At 46.8% G+C, this 18,601-nt stretch overlaps 1 protein-coding gene across 7 annotated transcripts in view; it reads right to left on the reverse strand.

The window, feature by feature from the left end:
• The window catches only part of ALDH1L1 (aldehyde dehydrogenase 1 family member L1), a 110,844-nt gene that overhangs the window by 70,832 nt on the left and 21,411 nt on the right, over window positions 1-18,601 (reverse strand). For 5 of the 7 annotated variants that reach the window (XM_025447698.3, XM_035702751.2, XM_025447670.3 and 2 more), the window contains exons 2-8: window positions 14,087-14,238; window positions 11,599-11,833; window positions 10,672-10,837; window positions 4,421-4,522; window positions 3,540-3,629; window positions 2,500-2,637; window positions 367-492 (exon numbers count right to left, since the gene is read on the reverse strand). In XM_025447698.3, the coding sequence (XP_025303483.1) occupies window positions 367-492; window positions 2,500-2,637; window positions 3,540-3,629; window positions 4,421-4,522; window positions 10,672-10,837; window positions 11,599-11,833; window positions 14,087-14,213 (984 nt within the window). In that variant the 5' untranslated portion in view covers window positions 14,214-14,238. Of the gene's footprint in view, window positions 1-366; window positions 493-2,499; window positions 2,638-3,539; window positions 3,630-4,420; window positions 4,523-8,804; window positions 9,008-10,671; window positions 10,838-11,598; window positions 11,834-14,086; window positions 14,239-18,601 lie in introns of those variants that run through there. The other 2 variants (XM_049097553.1, XM_049097554.1) reach the window with 2 other exon arrangements.

The following is an 18,601-nucleotide window of genomic DNA, read 5'->3' on the forward strand; positions in this document are numbered from 1 at the left end:
GGAAGGTTACAGTGCACACATTCTCCTCAAAGGGCCGTGGACTTGGCATCTGCCTTTGCCGTATATTCCAGGGGCTTCTGCTTCATGTGTCCACTATTCACAGTGAGTCCTTAGGAAAGTCAGACCTAGCCAGCCAAACTCCAGTGCCCCAGTGATGGAGGGAGAGAGCAAGGGGGCAACAGAAAAGATAGACCAACACTATGGTATAGTAGTTAGGACAGGAAGACAGGACAGAACCTATGCCTGGGGTCAGTAACCACATCCACAGAGGGTGTGCACACCCAGCTCCAGGGAGTCTGAGCCATAAGACACATGTGCAGTACACAACCTGCACAAGTGGCCAGAATCCTTGAAAGGGTCTCTTACCCTCACAGCCTCTGCCATGACCAGTTCTTCCTCTGACAGCTCAAGGGCACTGCTCTCTGCTCCCGTGAAGAAGTGGGAGGCTGGGATCATCTTGCCATCCTCCAGCTGGATGTTCTTCACCAGCAGCTGCAAGAAGAGGGCTTCACAGCACCTGAGGTTGTCCTCATGGCAGGGAGAGCAGCTCCACACGGAGCACCATGCTGGGCACCCCACACGCTCCATCCTCACCACGAAAAGGGCACAGGATTAATGAGGAGGAAACACGAGCAGAGCCGGGTGCCAGCTCCTTCAGGGACAAGGAGGAGATGGCAGAGCAGTCCCCCATCAGACGCACCCCACCATGCTCTCGCTTCTTTTTAAGTGTAAGGATTTTATTGTCTCTATAAAAATGCCTACATGTTAGACAAAAAAATGATTCAAGCATGACTTTGAAAATCAATCAAGAAAACAACTGATTGCCCAGCTGCCAGGAACCCCATGGAAACATCTGGTGAAGGTCATCAGATGCCCCGTGGGGCCTAGAGGTGGGAAGAGGAGCAGACAAAGACATCTGGGTTTGATGAGAGCGGTTGATAAGAATGGCACACTCTACAGACACCCTGTCACACCTGGAGCCAGGTCCCCTGCCTGACCTCCACCCTTTTGCCTTTTGGAGATATGCTGGAGCTTTCTGTGAGCTAATGCCTAGCTCAACCCAGCCAGAAGCTCCTGAAAGATGCTGTAACCAAGGGTCTCTGCTGAAGCTGCTTCCTTCACTCTATGGACATCACGAAGGGCGCAGTGGCTGCAGTCCCCATCCTCCGGCTGCTGCATGGGTCCTTAGCAGCTTACATCTGCACCTTCCCCTCCACGGCCGTCGCTGTACAAGTGCAGCCATGCACAGAGCCCAGGGGCTATGCCTCATTGCCAATCCCCTTCCTCATGGGCAGCAGAAACCAAGGGCTTAGTGATGGGAGCGTGCAGGGACATAATCAGCAGATGCAATTCACACTGCAGAGCCTGGGATCAGATAAAGGCTGGAAAGCTCCAGAAGGCCTAGCCTTGTCCTGTGCCCCAGCCCAGCCCTGTGTTGTGTGGGATTCTCTAAGAGCACTACCTCGATAAATCACATGCACAAGGACTCTTGACTCAGATACTGCTTCCAGGGAACTTGACAAAGAGAAGTATCATCTTTCAACTGCACGTATCAATCACGAATACCTAAAACACGCAAGCACTGTAAGTAGCAGACACTAAGGCCAGCCTCGGACCTGCCAGTGGCAGGGCACAGCAGGATGGGCACCCAGAGTGAGCTCACACCAATCCCCATAAAAGCTGCTCCACACTCCACCTGGCATATACACACCGATGCAGCCAATGATTCAACATCCACGGGGTTTGATGAAACCCCCAAAGTGCTTGGAGATCCCTCCCTGTACTCCTTCTCTGCCCTCAGTATCTTAAGTCCCCAGTCTCCCAACCACTGCATGGAGTGAGTACTGATGGCCAAGAGGTGGACCTTGGAGCCAGAATCCCAGCTCTGCCACAAACTAACTCAGTGATGTTGGGAGGGTTACTTAAACCTCTTTGTTTCAGTCTTCTCTTCTATAAAATGGGTATAATATTAATATGTATCTCTTACAGTTGTTCGGAAAATCAAACTTAATAGATATAAACTGTTTTAAAATAGTGGTCATGCACACAGCAGGCACTCCATAAATATTAGCTGTTACTCAGAGTTGCAGAGTCTGCTAACATGAGTCAGGGTGTGTTGGGTGTCCAGCATGGCTCCAGGGACTCTTCACTGTGATGTCGCTATTCAGAAAGAAGGAAACTGAGGCACAGAGATTCAGTGAACACACCCAGTGGCACCTGGATACTCTGCTGGAGTAGAATGAGGCTCCCAGTTCAGGCCTCCTGGGACAGAGCCCCTCCCCGATTCCAGTACCCTCACAGGGCACCCAGCTCTGGCTGAGAAGCCTGGTCATGAAAAGCAAGGAGTCAGCCTTCCCAGAACAGGGAATTACAAGCATAAGGTTTTCCAGACTTTTGCAGTCTCATTTTCCCCCATTTTCTCCAGAGCAGCACGGGGTCTAAATGCCAGGCCTGAGCGCCTGGATGTGTGTGTGCCCACAACGACAGCAGCACCATTACCATTCTGTCATCATTCCCGAAAAGGATGAGTCCCACTTTGGTGACGACACCCGGCCGATGGGCTCCTGGGATGGGCAAATCTTCTCCCTCAGGCAGCAAGCCTGCAGTGTTTAGCGTTGAGTTGAAGAAAGTCAGCTTCTGTTGAGGACAGGAAAACCAGAAGATGGTGGATGAAAGAGGCCTCTACTGCTGGCAGCCCAGGCAGGACTGAGTAGGGCAAAGGGGGTGAAGAGGGGCTGGGCAGGGCCAGGGAAAGGAAGGAGGGGGCCAGGGCAGCTGCAGCCCAAGAACTCTGCCTCCCTGAAGAGCCTGGGAGGCCTCACGGTACCCTCAAGCCCTGCACACCCTTAGACCCTATGTATGGGCCCTGGGCCTCAGACCTCAGGGGGACAGACACTGGGAGATAACCTCCGCAAGGCATCACAGACTGCCCTAGGGATGCCACCAAATACTGTTCACTTTGCAAAGGATCTTATGGTGATAAGGGTAGGAGAGAGACTCCTGGACAGAGTCTGGGCAGCTGGACAGCAGTCAGGTGTTTGGACAGTCTGAGGCTTGGTGGGACAGGACTGCCCCCTGTGGGGAGCAGATGAAGGTCCCCACTCCCAGCCCTGCCAACTCCCAGTGCCTCTGGAGAGCCTGTGAGCCAAGGACTCACCATCTTCAGCATGTGAAGAATGCCCACTGCCCAATCCCTGTCCCCACTCAGATCAAGTCAACGTTGGAGCTGGACTCGGGATGTCTGTGAGCCCAGAGAGGGGAGTCAAAATACTTTACAAGCAATACAGCTTTGAACCCACAGTTGCTGCAGGGGCCTGGAAGCCTTGAGCTGTGCTGGACCTTTATCCTTCAGCCACCAGATGGTGGACAGGTCTCATGGTCGTGGAGGAGGAGCCAAGGGGGGCACTTGGGTGGGGTTGGGTTAGGAGTCAGGGCAATGGCTATTTGCTAGCCAAAAATATCAAACATATTTTGATAGTTGGGCAGCCAGCAGGGCACACCAGTGCTTCTAGCCCAATCTCAGCCATGCACGAACACACCTGCCCACAGGCCTCTGTCCAGGCACCCGGCACCTTGTCGTTCCCTCGGATCCAGTTATGAATGGCCTCTGCTGACTGATCCCAGTTGATCTGTGGGGCAACATGTGTATACTCAGTCTCTTCCCTACTCTTTGGATATCCTCTGCCCTCCCCCGCCTCCCCTAACCCCCAACAACCAATTACCCCCCCATACCACCTGTGCCCTGATGACCCCTGACTGGGTGGAGGAGGGAGCTGGGGAACTCTGGCTTCCTATTGGACACTGGTCTGAGTCCCTGAGCTGGGATAGTGCTCTCCCCGGGACCCTGATTCTGGATGCTCTCTGACCCCAGTCTTTCACTGGTTGTGTAAACTTCAGGATGATTGGAGAAGAGAACACTCTGTTAAGACAGCCAAAGCTTCACACAGCCTCCCCAGCAGAGTGCAGGGCCATTCAGCTTCTCTTCATCTGCAGGGCTCATACAGATCCCTATGTACCCCATAAGCCTTAAGCAGAGGCACAGCCCATATAGCCCCCTACCCCCACTCCGCAAGGCTGTGATAACTCCAAGAAACTGAATTACCTCTCACACCCCATCTTAGAGATTTCCAGCTTATGGCTGGTTTCTCACACACTGCTCCACCCCAGCTCTTCTCCATGGGGACCCTGCCTGTCCACTCTTCCCTAAGAAGAACAGAGAACCCAGAACACACTCTTGCTCGCTGCCTGTCCAGGTGCCACAGGAGCTTTGCTCATGCTTCTCCTGCTTGGGCTGCTCTCTCTTCAGGCCTTAAATAATTACAACATGGCCATCCAGCCTGAATCCCAGCTTCCCTGGGATACCCTCTGCACCACAGCCTATGCACAGGCAGGCTTTGGGTAGGCAGGGCCCTGCACTGACCTTGGCTGTTTCTTTCTTCTGAATGCCCTCGTACGTGGCTCCTTCCTCAGGCTGAGGGAGTCTGGGGGCTTTGCCCTCAGCGATCAGTCTCACGGCCTGCACCTAAGGAGACCAGGTCAGTTGGTGTCCCCAGCATTACAACCCTCCCTTTCCTCCCAGGCCCTGGGTTCACCATGAGCCTGGGGCCAGCCCCATGCTGACCAGACTTGCCTGGCCCCACACCTTGTACACAATGGGCTCCCAAGGAATATCCATTAGAGGAATGGGTGCAGTTGGCCTGAATCTAATTCCGATCTAAACAATGAGTACAAAACCCCAGCCCCTCTGTCACAACACAGCTTTAGATGATTATATAGAAGATCTTGTAAATATTAAGGGGGACCCTGTAAAAGAAAGAGGAAGTGCAAAGAAACAATCCACAAAAACAGGGACTGAATAAGTAATAGGATGACACTAAATTCATATATTTTAATAGTTACTCTATGAATGTGAATGGGTTAAATGATCCCATCAAAAGACACAGGGTATTGGACTGGATAAAAAAGCAAGACGCATCTATTTGCTGTCTACAAAAAACTCGTTTGAGATTTAAGGACACCTCCAGCCTGAAAATGAAAGGGTGGAGAACAATTTATCACTCAAATGATCCTCAAAAGAAAGCTGGGATAGCAAAACTCATATCAGATAAATTAGAGTTTATCCCAAAGACTGCAGTAAGAGATGAAGAGGGATACTATATTATACATAAAGGATCTATCCAACAAGAAGACCTAACAATCATGAATATTTATACCCCTAATGTGAGAGCTGCCAAGTATATCAATCAATTAATAACCAAAGCAAAGAGATACTTAGATAATAACACACTAATAGTAGGAGACTTCAACACAGCACTTTTTGCAAATGACAGATTTTCTAAGCAGAACATCAGCAAAGAAACAAGAGCTTTAAATGATACAGTGGACCAGATGGATTTCACAGATACATACAGAACTTTGTATCCGAACACAACTGAATACACATTCTTCTCAAAGGCACATGGAACTTTCTCCAGAATAGACCACATACTGGGTCACAAATCAGGTCTCAACCAATACCAAAAGATTAGGATTGTCCCCTGCATATTTTCAGACCACAATGCTTTGAAACTAGAACTCAATCACCGAGGAAATTTGGAAGAAACTCAAACACTTGGAAGTTAAAGAGCATCCTACTAAAAGATGAAAGGGTCGGGGGATCCCTGGGTGGCTCAGCAGTTTAGCACCTGCCTTTGGCTCAGGGAGTGATACTGGAGTCTCCAGATCCAGTCCCACGTCAGGCACCCTGCATGGAGCCTGCTTCTCCCTCTGCCTGTGTCTCTGCCTCTCGCTTTCTCTCTGTGTCTCTCATGAATAAATAAATAAAATCTTTAAAAAAATAATAAATAAATAAATAAATAAATAAATAAATAAAAGATGAAAGGTCAACCAGGAAATTAGAGAACAATTAAAAAGATTCCTGGAAACTAATGAAAATGAAGATACAATTGTTGAAAATCTTTGGGATACAGCAAAAGCAGTCCTAAGAGGGAAATACATCCCAATACAAGCACCCCTCAAAAAATTGGAAAAAACTCAAATGCACAAGCTAAGCTTGCACCTAAAGGAACTGGAGAAAGAAGGGCAAATAAAACCTACACCAAGCAGAAGAAGGGAGATAATAAAGATTTGAGCAGAACTCAGTGAAATAGAGGCCAGAAGAACTGTAGAACATGTCAACAAAACCAGGAGTTGTTTCTTTGAAAGAATTAGTAAGATAGATAAACACCTAGCAAGCCTTATTTAAAAAAAAAGAAAGAAAAAAGACTCAAATTAATAAAATCATGAATGAGAAAGGGGAGATCATTACCAACACCAAGGAAATCAAAACGATTTTAAAAACATATTATGAACAGCTATACACCAATAAATTAGGCAATCTAGAAGAAATGGACGCATTCCTGGAAAGCCACAAACTACCAAAACTGGAACAGGAAGAAATAAAAAACCTGAACAGGCCAATAACTAGGGAGGAGATTGAAGCAGTCATCAAAAACGTCCCAAGACACAAAAGTCCAGGGCCAGATGGCTTCCCTGGGAAATTCTATAAAACGTTAAAGAAGAAACCATACCTATTCTACTAAAGCTGTTCAGAAAGATAGAAAGAGATGGAGTACTTCCAAACTGGTTCTATGAGGCCAGCATCACCTTAATTCCAAAACCAGACAAAAACCCCACCAAAAAGGAGAATTATAGACCAATATCCCTGATGAACATGGATGCAAAAATTCTCAACAAGATACTAGCCATTAGGATCCAACAATACATTAAGAAGATTATTCACCATGACCAAGTGGGATTTATCCCCAGGATGCAAGGCTGGTTCAACACTTGTAAAACAATCAATGTGATTCATCATATCAGCAAGAGAAAAACCAAGAACCATATGATCCTCTCATTAGATGCAGAGAAAGCATTTGACAAAATACAGCATCCATTCCTGATCAAAACACTTCAGAGTGTAGGGATAGAGGGGACATCCTCAGCATCTTAAAAGCCATCTACGAAAAGCTCATGGCAAATATCATTCTCAATGGGGAAGCACTGGGAGCCTTTCCCCTAAGATCAGGAACAAGACAGGGATGTTCACTCTCACCACTGCTATTCGACATAGTCCTAACCTCAGCAATAAGGCAACAAAAAGACAGAAAAGGCATTAAAATTGGCAAAGAAGTCAAACTCTTCCTCTTTGCAGATGACATGATACTGTACCTAGAAAGCCCAAAAGACTCCACCCCAAGATTGCTAGAACTCATACAGCAATTTGGCAGTGTGGCAGGATACAAAACCAATGCCCAGAAATCAGTGACATTTCTATACACTAACAATGAAACTGAAGAAAGAGAAATTAAGGAGTCAATCCCATTTACAATTGCACCCAAAAGCTTAAGATACCTAGGAATAAACCTAACCACAGAGGTAAAGGATCTATACCCTAAAAACTATAGAACACTTCTGAAAGAAATTGAGGAAGACACAAAGAGATGGAAAAATATTCCATGCTCATGGATTGGCAGAATTAATATTGTGAAAATGTCAATGTTACCCAGGGCAATGTACACGTTTAATGCAATCCCTATCAAAATACCATGGACTTTCTTCAGAGAGTTAGAACAAATTATCTTAAGATTTGTGTGGAATCAGAAAAGACCCCGAATAGCCAGGGGAATTTTAAAAAAGAAAACCATAGCTGGGGGCATCACAATGCCAGATTTCAGGTTGTACTACGAAGCTGTGGTCATCAAGACAGTGTGGTACTGGCACAAAAACAGACACAGAGATCAATGGAACAGAATAGAGAACCCAGAAGTGGACCCTGAACTTTATGGTCAACTAATATTCAATAAAGGAGGAAAGATGATCCACTGGAAGACAGTCTCTTCAATAAATGGTGCTGGGAAAATTGGACATCCACATGCAGAAGAATGAAACTAGACCACTCTCTTTCACCATACACAAAGATAAACTCAAAATGGACGAAAGATCTAAATGTGAGACAAGATTCCATCAAAATCCTAGAGGAGAACACAGGCAACACCCTTTTTGAACTCGGCCACAGTAACTTCTTACAAGATACATCCATGAAGGCAAAAGAAACAAAAGCAAAAATGAACTATTGGGACTTCATCAAGATAAGAAGCTTTTGCACAGCAAAGGATACAGTCAACAAAACTCAAAGACAACCTACAGAATGGGAGAAGATATTTGCAAATGACGTATCAGATAAAGGGCTAGTTTCCAAGATCTATAAAGAACTTATTAAACTCAACAGCAAAGAAACAAACAATCCAATCATGAAATGGGCAAAAGACATGAACAGAAATCTCACAGAGGAAGACATAGACATGGCCAACACGCACACGAGAAAATGCTCTGCATCACTTGCCATCAGGGAAATACAAATCAAAACCACAATGAGATCCCACCTCACACCAGTGAGAATGGGGAACATTAACAAGGCAGGAACCACAAATGTTGGAGAGGATGCGGAGAAAAGGGAACCCTCTTACACTGTTGGTGGGAATGTGAACTGGTGCAGCCACTCTGGAAACTGTGTGGAGGTTCCTCAAAGAGTTAAAAATAGACCTGCCCTATGACCCAGCAATTGCACTGTTGGGGATTTACCCCAAAGATTCAGATGCAGTGAAACGCCGGGACACCTGCACCCCGATGTTTCTAGCAGCAATGTCCACAATAGCCAAACTGGAAGGAACCTCAGTGTCCATCGAAAGATGAATAGATAAAGAAGATGTGGTTTATGTATACAATGGAATATTAATCAGCCATTAGAAATGACAAATACTCACCATTTGCTTCAACATGGATGGAACTGGAGGGTATTATGCTGAGTGAAGTAAGTCAATTCGAGAAGGACAATCATCATATGGTTTCACTCATACAGGGAATATAAGCAATAGTGAAAGGGATTTTAAGGGAAAGGAGGGGAATGAGTGGGAAAAATTAGAAAGGGTGACAAACCATGAGAGCCTCTTAACTCTGGGAAATGAACAAAGGGTACAGAAGGGGAGGTGGCCAGGGGGGATGGGTGACTGGGTGTCGGGCCCTGAGGGGGGCACTTTATGGGATGAACACTGGGGGGTTATATTACATGTTGGCATATTGAACCTCAATAAAAACACATGAGAAAAAAAAAACTTGTACCTTCTGAGATCTTAGAAGATTATATAAACTACAAAGCCCTGTATAGATGTAACAAACACAGATTCCCATGGTTTCATCTAAACCTTCCTTCTCTTGAGGACAATGCCTCCTGAGCCCCATGATGTCTTTGGAGGTCTGAGATTAAGCAGGAAGCAGTTTCTGTTAAGGAAAAGGGGAAGGTTGTGGTAGAAGGAATCAAGAACGTGGGGAGGAGAGCCCAGGAGCCTGGGCCCATCCTGAAGGGGTCCTGCAGGAGAGCCCCAAGCCTCCTAAACCAAGAAGTGATGAGTGTCAGAAAATCTAAAACAGAATTGGCCAGCAGAATGTTCTGTGGTGATGGCCATGTTCTATCATCAGAAAGTCCAATACGATGGTCATCGGCCATGTGTAGTTCCAGTCCAAGGGACTTGAAAGGTAGCTAATGGGACTGAAGAACTCCATTTTTAATTAAAATTCAATGTAATTAATGTAATAGCTGCATGTGACTAACGGCTGCCATACTGGACAGCCAGCCCTAAAAGGATGTTTTTAGTGGAATGTGCCAGATAATCCCTTTCTCTGTCTCATATCACATCTCCAACAAGCCTACTCTGTTCGGGGCTCTTATGATAAGGGGGACTCCATAGGAGAGCATATAAGAGGCGTCTTGTTTGACACAATGTGAAGGATAAAAGGTGGCTGGCAAGAAGCAGGAGAGGAGGGAAGGGGATGGCTGACGTCACGGCAGCAGTGAACACTCCTGTCACTGCTGTGCTCGTTGCTTCATCCAAACAGGGAACACTCTCCTCTTCCTTCTGTCTGACTGCTGCTGCTGGAATCCATGTCTGCACGGATGGAACGGAAGTCCACATGTCTGGAACATGTGTCTGCTTCTGGCCAACGCTGGCTGGCCTCCTCCTCGGGGGGTCATGCCCTCAGAGCCCGCCTGCTGTGCCAAGCACAGTGGTGTCTGACCTCACTCCCTCCTGTCGGGCCTGTTCAGATAACAGAACACTCTCCTGCAGACAACTTAGTGTGCATGAGACCACAGGTGGGCTTCTCTAATTTCTCGTTCATGAATTCTGTGAGAAGAGTTTTTCTTCCCTTATAATCCAGAGCTACAAGTCTCGAGCCACCAGGGACTGCCTTTCCTCCCATTTAAGGGCAGCCCACCTGAAGATAAAGCTAATCAAACAGATGAGTAGAACCAGTAGGACAACAGGGGGACAGAGTCCTATAATAGAGCTTATGCCTCTAGATGCAGCCATGCTTGCTACCACCCTGGCCTTTTATCTCCTCTGAGCCAAAAATGTCCCCTTTTGGAATTAAGCTTTTTGAATTGGGGTTCTGTCCGTTGTAAACATGAGTCTTGCCTAACACAATACCTTGCATGTCCTAGTCCTCCCTCTCTGGAACTCTGAAATTAGAGCTCTCTCTCCCTGCAGAACCCAGGACCTGGGGGAAACAGTTAGGCCTAGAGAGGGTACCAGGACGAGGAGGCCCACATGGGCATGGCCGGCTCCCAGCCCTTACCATCCCTTTGATGCCTTCAGGGAAGAGGAAGCGGTTGTACAGGGTGCTCACAGTGTCGTCCGGGAGGATCTCACACTCCTTCTGGAGCAGGAGGTCTCCCGTGTCCAGACCATCATCTGCCCAGAAGATGGTAAAGCCCCCTTTCTTGTCTCCGTGAATGAGGGTCCTGGGAAGCACATGTGGGAAAGCCTGAGTCCAGGAGGAAGGACCAGGGACAAGGACAAACTGAGGGCAGCTCCTGTGCCCCCAGTCAGCCTCTGACAACCCCCTTCATGCCCCACCCTGCTCTGGGGAGACCTGGAAGGGGAAGGTATTTACTGACACCAACCACGTGCTAGATGTCATGGTAGATGTGATGTGATGTGACACCCAATAGGTGTCCCTTTACAGATGAGGAAATGGAGACCCAGAGAAGGGATGAGGTGTACCCAGAAGTCAGAGCCTGAACCCCACTCTGCCCAGCTCAGATGTTTCTCCTTGCTACCACCCAACCAAACTGCACCACGCATCCGTCATAGCTTCCTTTTCGTCTGAGCACTTATCATGTCAAACCATCTCATTCAGGTAACCCTTTACTTCATCTCTCTCCTTTCTGAGTGGGATGCCACTGTGTCCTGGCAGTGGGTGTGGCCTCTGGCCATCCTGCTTGGCTTCGTACCCTGGGGTGAGCATCTTAGCCCTCTGTGTCCCAGTGAGACTGCTGCCCACTTCACAGTTTACGGTGGGAAGGCAGAGTGCTTGCCAAGGCCTGTCCCCAGTCCTCTCTGGCACACTTGACTACGATCACGCTTCACCAGTCTGCTGTGTGGATGCCAGCTGGTAGCCCCGGACAGACCCTTGCCTGACGCCTACTCTGCGCCCCAGGGGCAAGCTCTGGGCTAGGGCAAGATGACTTCCTGGTAGACGGGGTGTCTCTCCCTGTCTCACCAGTTGATGGCCGAGGCCCCTCGGTGCCGGGGGAGCAGACTTGGGTGGTAGATGATGGAGCCGTGGCTGGGGGCTCTGATGACCTCCATGGGGATGAACTGGCTGCAGAAGGGCAGGACGTTGAGCTCTGCACCCAAAGCCTGGTATTTCGCCACCACCTCAGGCAGAGCCTGTCCTTTCACCCGCCAGCGGGGGAACTTGAACACCGGCACTCCATCCTTCTCGGCTTCCAGGCCTGTGGGACAGCAGGTGAGAAACGGGCCTTCCCTGCAGGCACTCACCCACAGCCACCGCGGCCTTCCCAGGAAAGTGGCTCCAGCATCATCCCCACAGCCTGTCCCTCCCGGCCCGCCCCAAGCACAGCGGGACTCTCCCAGGTGGCACAGAGCAGACGGCACGCAGGGGACAGCACCCAGGGGACGGTACACTGGGGAGAGGACCCAGGGGAGAGCACCCAGGGGATGGCAGGCAGGGGACGGCACCCAGGGACAACACCCAGGGGACCACTCTGTGTGCACTGGCTACAGCTGACCACCAAGACGTCCGAGCTCACCCCTCACCCAGACTTTGCTCCTCACCCACCCCCTTCCGCAGCCTCGTGGTGCTGTCCCCAGGTTACTGTCAAGGGCTGCTGGTAAGGGCTGCCTGAGGAGACCGACAGACTGAGTGTAAGGGGAAAGCGGAGATGCGCTCCTTTCTGTAGGGTTCCTGGCCTGAGCCACTGAAACCACCCCCTCACCCCTCCCACCCCCAGTTTCCTCCCCCTAGTGGCAGCAGAGTCTTCCCTCTTCCCAGAGTAGCGTTTTCCCAGTATCTGCAGAAGGAGACCCAGGGTTCACCTTCCCCCTGCCAGGTCTGCCCTCCAGGATTGGGGCCCTGGCTTGCAGGCACCCCTACTCCGCCCAGTTCCAGCCCCGATGAGCAGCATGCTCAGTCCCCACAGGTCTGGATCACAGCCCCAAGCTTCCACATGTTGGGAGTCACAGCTGCTTCTGTTTCCCCAGCCACCACCCGCAGCCACTACCCCGTGGTTGGGAGTTCCTTCTGCCTGCCATCTTTAGCACCTAACAAGTACATGCCTGTATGGGATTCTGGTAGCACAGCCAGCATGATGGCTGGCCCCTGAGTGGCCCCGACCCGCTCTCTCTCACCCCCTCTGCCTCTGCCCTGAGTTTGGGGGTGTTGAGGGAGATGGGATCAAACTGAGCAGATTGCACTGTGCCTGCAAATGCTGTCCACACTGTGATCAAAGGATTATGTCTTTGCAACACATCCAAGGTCAGGGTCAAGGCCCAGCAGCTCCATCTGGGGTCTAGTCCCAGAGATTAGCATCAGTGGTCACTCAGTGGCTGAGGGCAGGGCTCAGGCTGTGGAAAGGTCAGGCTGTGTCATGGGTCACACCTGGACCAAGTCTAGACTGAGGCCTGGTTAGCATCTCAGCAGTGCTGAAACTGGATCCAGGGGTCAGCTGTACTTCCCAGTCTAGAGAGATCGTTACTCCTGTGACCTATGCCCGGCACCTGGCTAGCCCCACAAGGCTCCTTTCTCACTCTGGCCTTCCATTTCTAAGCCCTGCTCTATTTTCTGCCTCCATCTGGCCTGAGGAGGACCTGCATGTCCCTGGAGGGTCTGTTCACTTGAGCAGAGGGTCCCTGCCCAGGGGCTAGTGATTCTTAAACTCCTAGAGCCTAGAGGAGCTAGTGCTCCTCCTAGAGCCAGAGGTATCAGCATCACCTGGGAGCTCATCAGAAATGCAAACTCTCAGACTCCACCCCATCTCTTCATTCTTTTTTCATCTTATTTAAATTCAATTAACATATATCATTAGTGTAGAGTTCAGTTATCCATAGTTGCTTATAACATCAAGCACTCATCACGTCACATGCCCTCCTTAATGCCCATCACCCCTTTACCCCATCTCCCCCCCACCTCCCCTCCAGCAACACTCAGCTGGTTTCCCAGAGCTAAGAGTCTCTTATAGTTTGTCTCCCTCTCTGATTCCATCTGATTTTATTTTTCCCTCCCTTCCTCTATGGAACTCTGTTTTGTTTCTTAAATTCCACATATGAATGGACCTGGAGGGTATTATGCTAAGTGACATAGGTCAAGCACCCCATCGCTTTTAACACAAACTCCCAAGGCAGGGCTCAACACCTAGTGCTACAGGCACTCCCACTGATGGGGATAGCTTGCATGTTCCACATCTGAGAACACTGACCTGTGGTGTCCCCCACCTGGCAGCCCTTTCAGAGCCTGATGCTGGGGTCAGTGAAGCCTGAAGTGGTCACATAGCAGGGCCCTGGGGGCAGGCTGCATTTCTCCAGGACACAACCCCACCTCATGATCACGTGGGCAAGGGGTCTCTATTTTGCTCCTGGCATCTGGTTGGCACCTGAGGATTCAAGGTGCCAGGGATGCCCGTGACCAGCCCCTGCCCGCTGCTACCTGCCTGCCTGGGCCCCTTTCCTGTTCCGGGGCACCCACTCACCCAGGGGATCTGCCTTTCCATCCTTGTCTGGAACAGTGAACACACCCACGACCTCATGGCCCTCTTTCCTCAGGTGGCAGTAAACTTCCTGGCCGAACAGGCTCTGCCCAATCACTGCAATCTTCATGGCAGAAGGGATGGGTCAGAAGGATCTGGGGATGGAATAAGACCATAGCGTTAGGCAGGGCTCACCGGCCCCCAGCTGCATAGCACCTTGCCTATCCTGCCCCCTCAACCACTTGCGTTCACCCCTGGGGTTCCCTGAGCATCACACCTCTGCCCAGAGCCACTAACATGAACGGGCTAGAGAAGGTTCTGCAAGAGAGGATTTTAGATGACACAGTGGGTGATTCATATGGAGATTATGGAATTAGGGATTCCTCCTTGAAACCCTCCAGATTGGCACAGAACAATGAGAGCCAAGTCCTCTGAGATATATCTGAGCATATTTCTGTAACTAACCAGTTCTGTTACCTCAGTCAACCCACATCAAGCCTCAGTTTCCTCAGATGCTATGTTCCTCAAACAGCTTTCAGCCTGCGCGTCAGGCTTATTTCCCTGAGCCAGGAAGCAGCAAGGGTGTCTGGACCTGAGGGCCTGCTTATCTCAGCCCCACAGAAAAAAATGCCTGGGTATACAGGCCCTGAGGACTGAAGGCGGGACCCAGGCGGAATGAAATGGTGCCACTGGGCTGGCCTAGTAGAGGGAAGATATGTGAAATAATGAGTAGTTACACCATGCAAATGTCTACAAAGTTTGGTTATTGATTCACCATGCTCACATCTCTAACATATATTGTTCACTTGATTTATTTCTTTAAATTATCGATTTATAAAAATATATATGTCTTTTGGAAAACTTTATTGAAGTATTAACATGCTTCATACCTATGGATAAGTGCAAAATTATAGGTATGTAGTTCTGTGAATTCCACAAACTGAGCACATCCCTGTAAACAGGACTCAGAGAAAGAAATATTCCAGCAGCCCCCGTATATGTATGTTCGTATTCATACAAATAGAATCATATGGCATAAGGTTCTGTGGACTTTTTCTACCAACATTATCCACGTTGTCGCGTGTAGTTGTACTATGCTCATTCTCATTGCTGCATGGTATTTCACTTCATGAATATAAATAAATACATTTATTCATCCATTCTACTGTCGATGGGCATTTGGGTAGTTTCCAGTTTTGTGATAGGGATGCTATCAAGATTTGAGCACACGGTTCTTACTGCATATAGGTACACATTTTTGTTGGGCATGTATCTAGGAGTGGAATTTTAGGGTCAGAGGCATGAAAACATTCGGCTTTACCAGATTGTCAGTTTTCCAACGTGGGTGTACCAATTTCCACTCCCATGAACTCAGCACGAGGCCTTGTGACTTTTTCCTTTCAGCTATTTTGCTAACATGAAATGTTAGCCATGTCACTGGGGTTTAACTTGCAATTCCTTGATGACTATTGAAATTGAGAAACTTTTCCTATGTTTCTTGGCCACTTGACCATCTGTTTGTGGGAACTGCCTCTTTAAGCCTTTTGTCTATTTTTTTCATTGGGCGGTCTTTTCCTTACTGATTTGCAGGAGTTCGTTTGTTTTGGTTTATTTTGTTTTGTTTTTTAACGATCTAGACTATGAATCATTTGTCACACATGCTTATGAAACTCCATGGCTTGACTTTTTCACTATCTTATGGTGTTTTTTTTAATAAACGCAAGTTCTTAAACTTAACATAGTATACTTATCAAAATTTGCCTTTATGGTTAGTGGTTTTCATAAACTATTTAAGAAATTGCTAACTATGCCAATTCATGAAGATGCCCTTGTCTTCTAAAATCTTTATTGTTTGACAGAGGAACAAAGACAATGGAGCAAAGACAGGTTTTTAACAAATGGTCCTGAGACAACTAAACATCCACATGCAAAAATGTGAATCTAGTCACAGACTTTATACCCGTTACAAAAGTTTACTCAGAATACTTTACAGATTTAAATGTAAAATGCAAAATTATAACTCCTAGAAGATAACACAGGAGAAAATTTAATGACTGTGGGTATGCAGTGACCTTTTGATACAACATCAAAGTACAATTCATGAAAGAAAAAAATTGATAATCTGGACTTCATTAAGATTTAAAACTTCCATTCAGCAAAAGACATTGTCAAGAGAATGAGGAGACAAACTGCAGATTGGGAGAAAACATTTGCATCTGATAAAGGACTATTATCCAAAACATGCAAAGAAGTCTGCAGACTCAACAATTAGAAAACAAAGAACCTGAATAAAAAGGAGGCTGAATTTCTGAATGGACAACTCAGCAAATAAGATATGCAGATGATAAATAAGCATATGAAAAGATGCTCCACATCATGGTAACTAAGTAATTCAACTTAAAACAACAGGGGAATATCACTACTACACACCTATTAGAATGACTAAAGTCCAGAGCACTGACAATGTCAAGTGCTGTTAAGAATGTGGAGCAATGCGAACTCTCAAACATTGCTGATAGGAATGCAAAATGACAGTCACTTTGGAAGACATTTTGGCAGCTTCTTACAAAACTAAACATATTGTTACCATATGATCTAACAATCATACTCCTTGGTATTTGCTCAAAGGGGTTGAAAACTTACATGCACACAAAAATTTGCACATGGCTGTTTATAGCACCTTTATTCATAATTACCAAAACTTGGAAGCAACTAAGGCATCTTCCAGTAGGTGAATGGATTGTTAAACTGTGGTACATTCAGAGACTAGCCCTAAAAAGAAATGAGCTATCAAGCCATTAAAATGGCTTATGCTTAAATGCATATTAAGTGAAAGAAGCCAATCTTGAAAGGCTATATGAGTATAATTCTAACTATATGATGTTCTGGAAAAGGCAAAACTATGGAGACAGTAAAAAGATCAGTGGCCACAAGTGTTGGAGAAGAGAAATAGACGGATAGATGGAACACAGGATTTTTAGGCAATGACAACACTCTGTGATACCAGAATGATGGATACATATTATGCTTTGTCCAAACCCATATAAGGTACAACACCAAGAGTAAACCCTAATGTAAACTATAGACTCTGAGTGATACATTCACCAAAGTATTGGCGCACATTCATCAGTCGTAACAAATATATCACTGTGGTGGGGGTAGTTGGTAACAAGGGATGTTGTGTGTGGCAGGAGGCACTGGGTATGTAAGAAATCTCTGTACCTGCCCCTTAATTTTACTATGCACTTAAAACTGCTCTAAAAAATAAAGTCTTAATTTTAAAAAGAGAGATATTAGAAAAAACTTTATTGTTTTGCTTTTTATATTTCATTGCATCTTTCTGGAATCGACACTTGTCTATGACATAGAAGTCCAGAAATATTTTTTCCAGTACCATATATGGGTAAATCTGTCTCTGGACCTGTGTTCTGTTTCACTGTTAGTTTGTCTTTGTGTTTATTATAGTTTTAAAAAATTGTTATAATGGTAAAAGATATGTAATATAGAACTTGCCATTTTAATCATTTCTAAGTGTGCAGTTCAAAAACATTTTTTTACATTCACAGTATTGTGTAAGCATCTCAACTATTTCATCACCCCAAACTCTATGTTCATTAAGCAATAACTTCCCATTCCCAACCACTACAAGTAGCCAAGTAGCCCCTGTTAACTTCTAATCTATTTTCTGTCTCTATAAATTTGCCTATTCTTGGTATCACATATAAGTGGAATCATACAATATTTGTCCTTTTGTGGAACTGGAGGGTATTATGCTGAGTGAAATAAGTCAATCGGAGAAGGACAAACATTATATGGTCTCATTCATTCAGGGAATGTAAAAAATAGTGAAAGGAAATAAAGGGGAAAAGAGAAAAAATGAGTGGGAAATATCAGAAAGGGAGACAGAACATGAGAGACTCCTAACTCCGGGAAACGAACAAGGGGTGGTGGAAAGGGTGGTGGAAAGGGAGGTGGGCGGGGGGTGGGGGTGACTGGGTGATGGGCACTGAGGGGGGCACTTGATGGGATAAGCACTGGGTGTTATTCTATATGTTGGCAAATTGAACACCAATAAAAAATAAAAAATATTTGTCCTTTTGTATCTGGCTTATTCCACTCAGTGCAATGTCCTCAAGGTTGCATGTTGGATACATGTTGTAGCATGTATCCAAACTTTACTCTTTTTTATGAAGGAATTTTATCTGTGTGTGTGTGTCTGTATATATCCATTCATCTGTTGATGCACACTGGGCTGTTTCTACCTTTTGGCTATTGTGAATAATGCTGGAATCAACACTGGTATACAAATCCCTGTTTGAACTCAGGAACAACAGGTGTTGGCAAGGATGTAGAGAAAGGGGAACCCTCTTACACTGTTGGTAGGAATGCAAACTGGGGCAGCCTCTCTGGAAAACAGTACAGACGTTCCTCAAAAAGTTCCTCAAAAAAATAGAACTACTCTACAGCCCAGCAATTGCACTTCTGGGTATTTATCTGAAAGATGCAAACATAGTGATC

Source organism: Canis lupus, chromosome 20, assembly GCF_003254725.2.
Source record: "Canis lupus dingo isolate Sandy chromosome 20, ASM325472v2, whole genome shotgun sequence".
Lineage (NCBI taxonomy): Eukaryota > Metazoa > Chordata > Mammalia > Carnivora > Canidae > Canis > Canis lupus.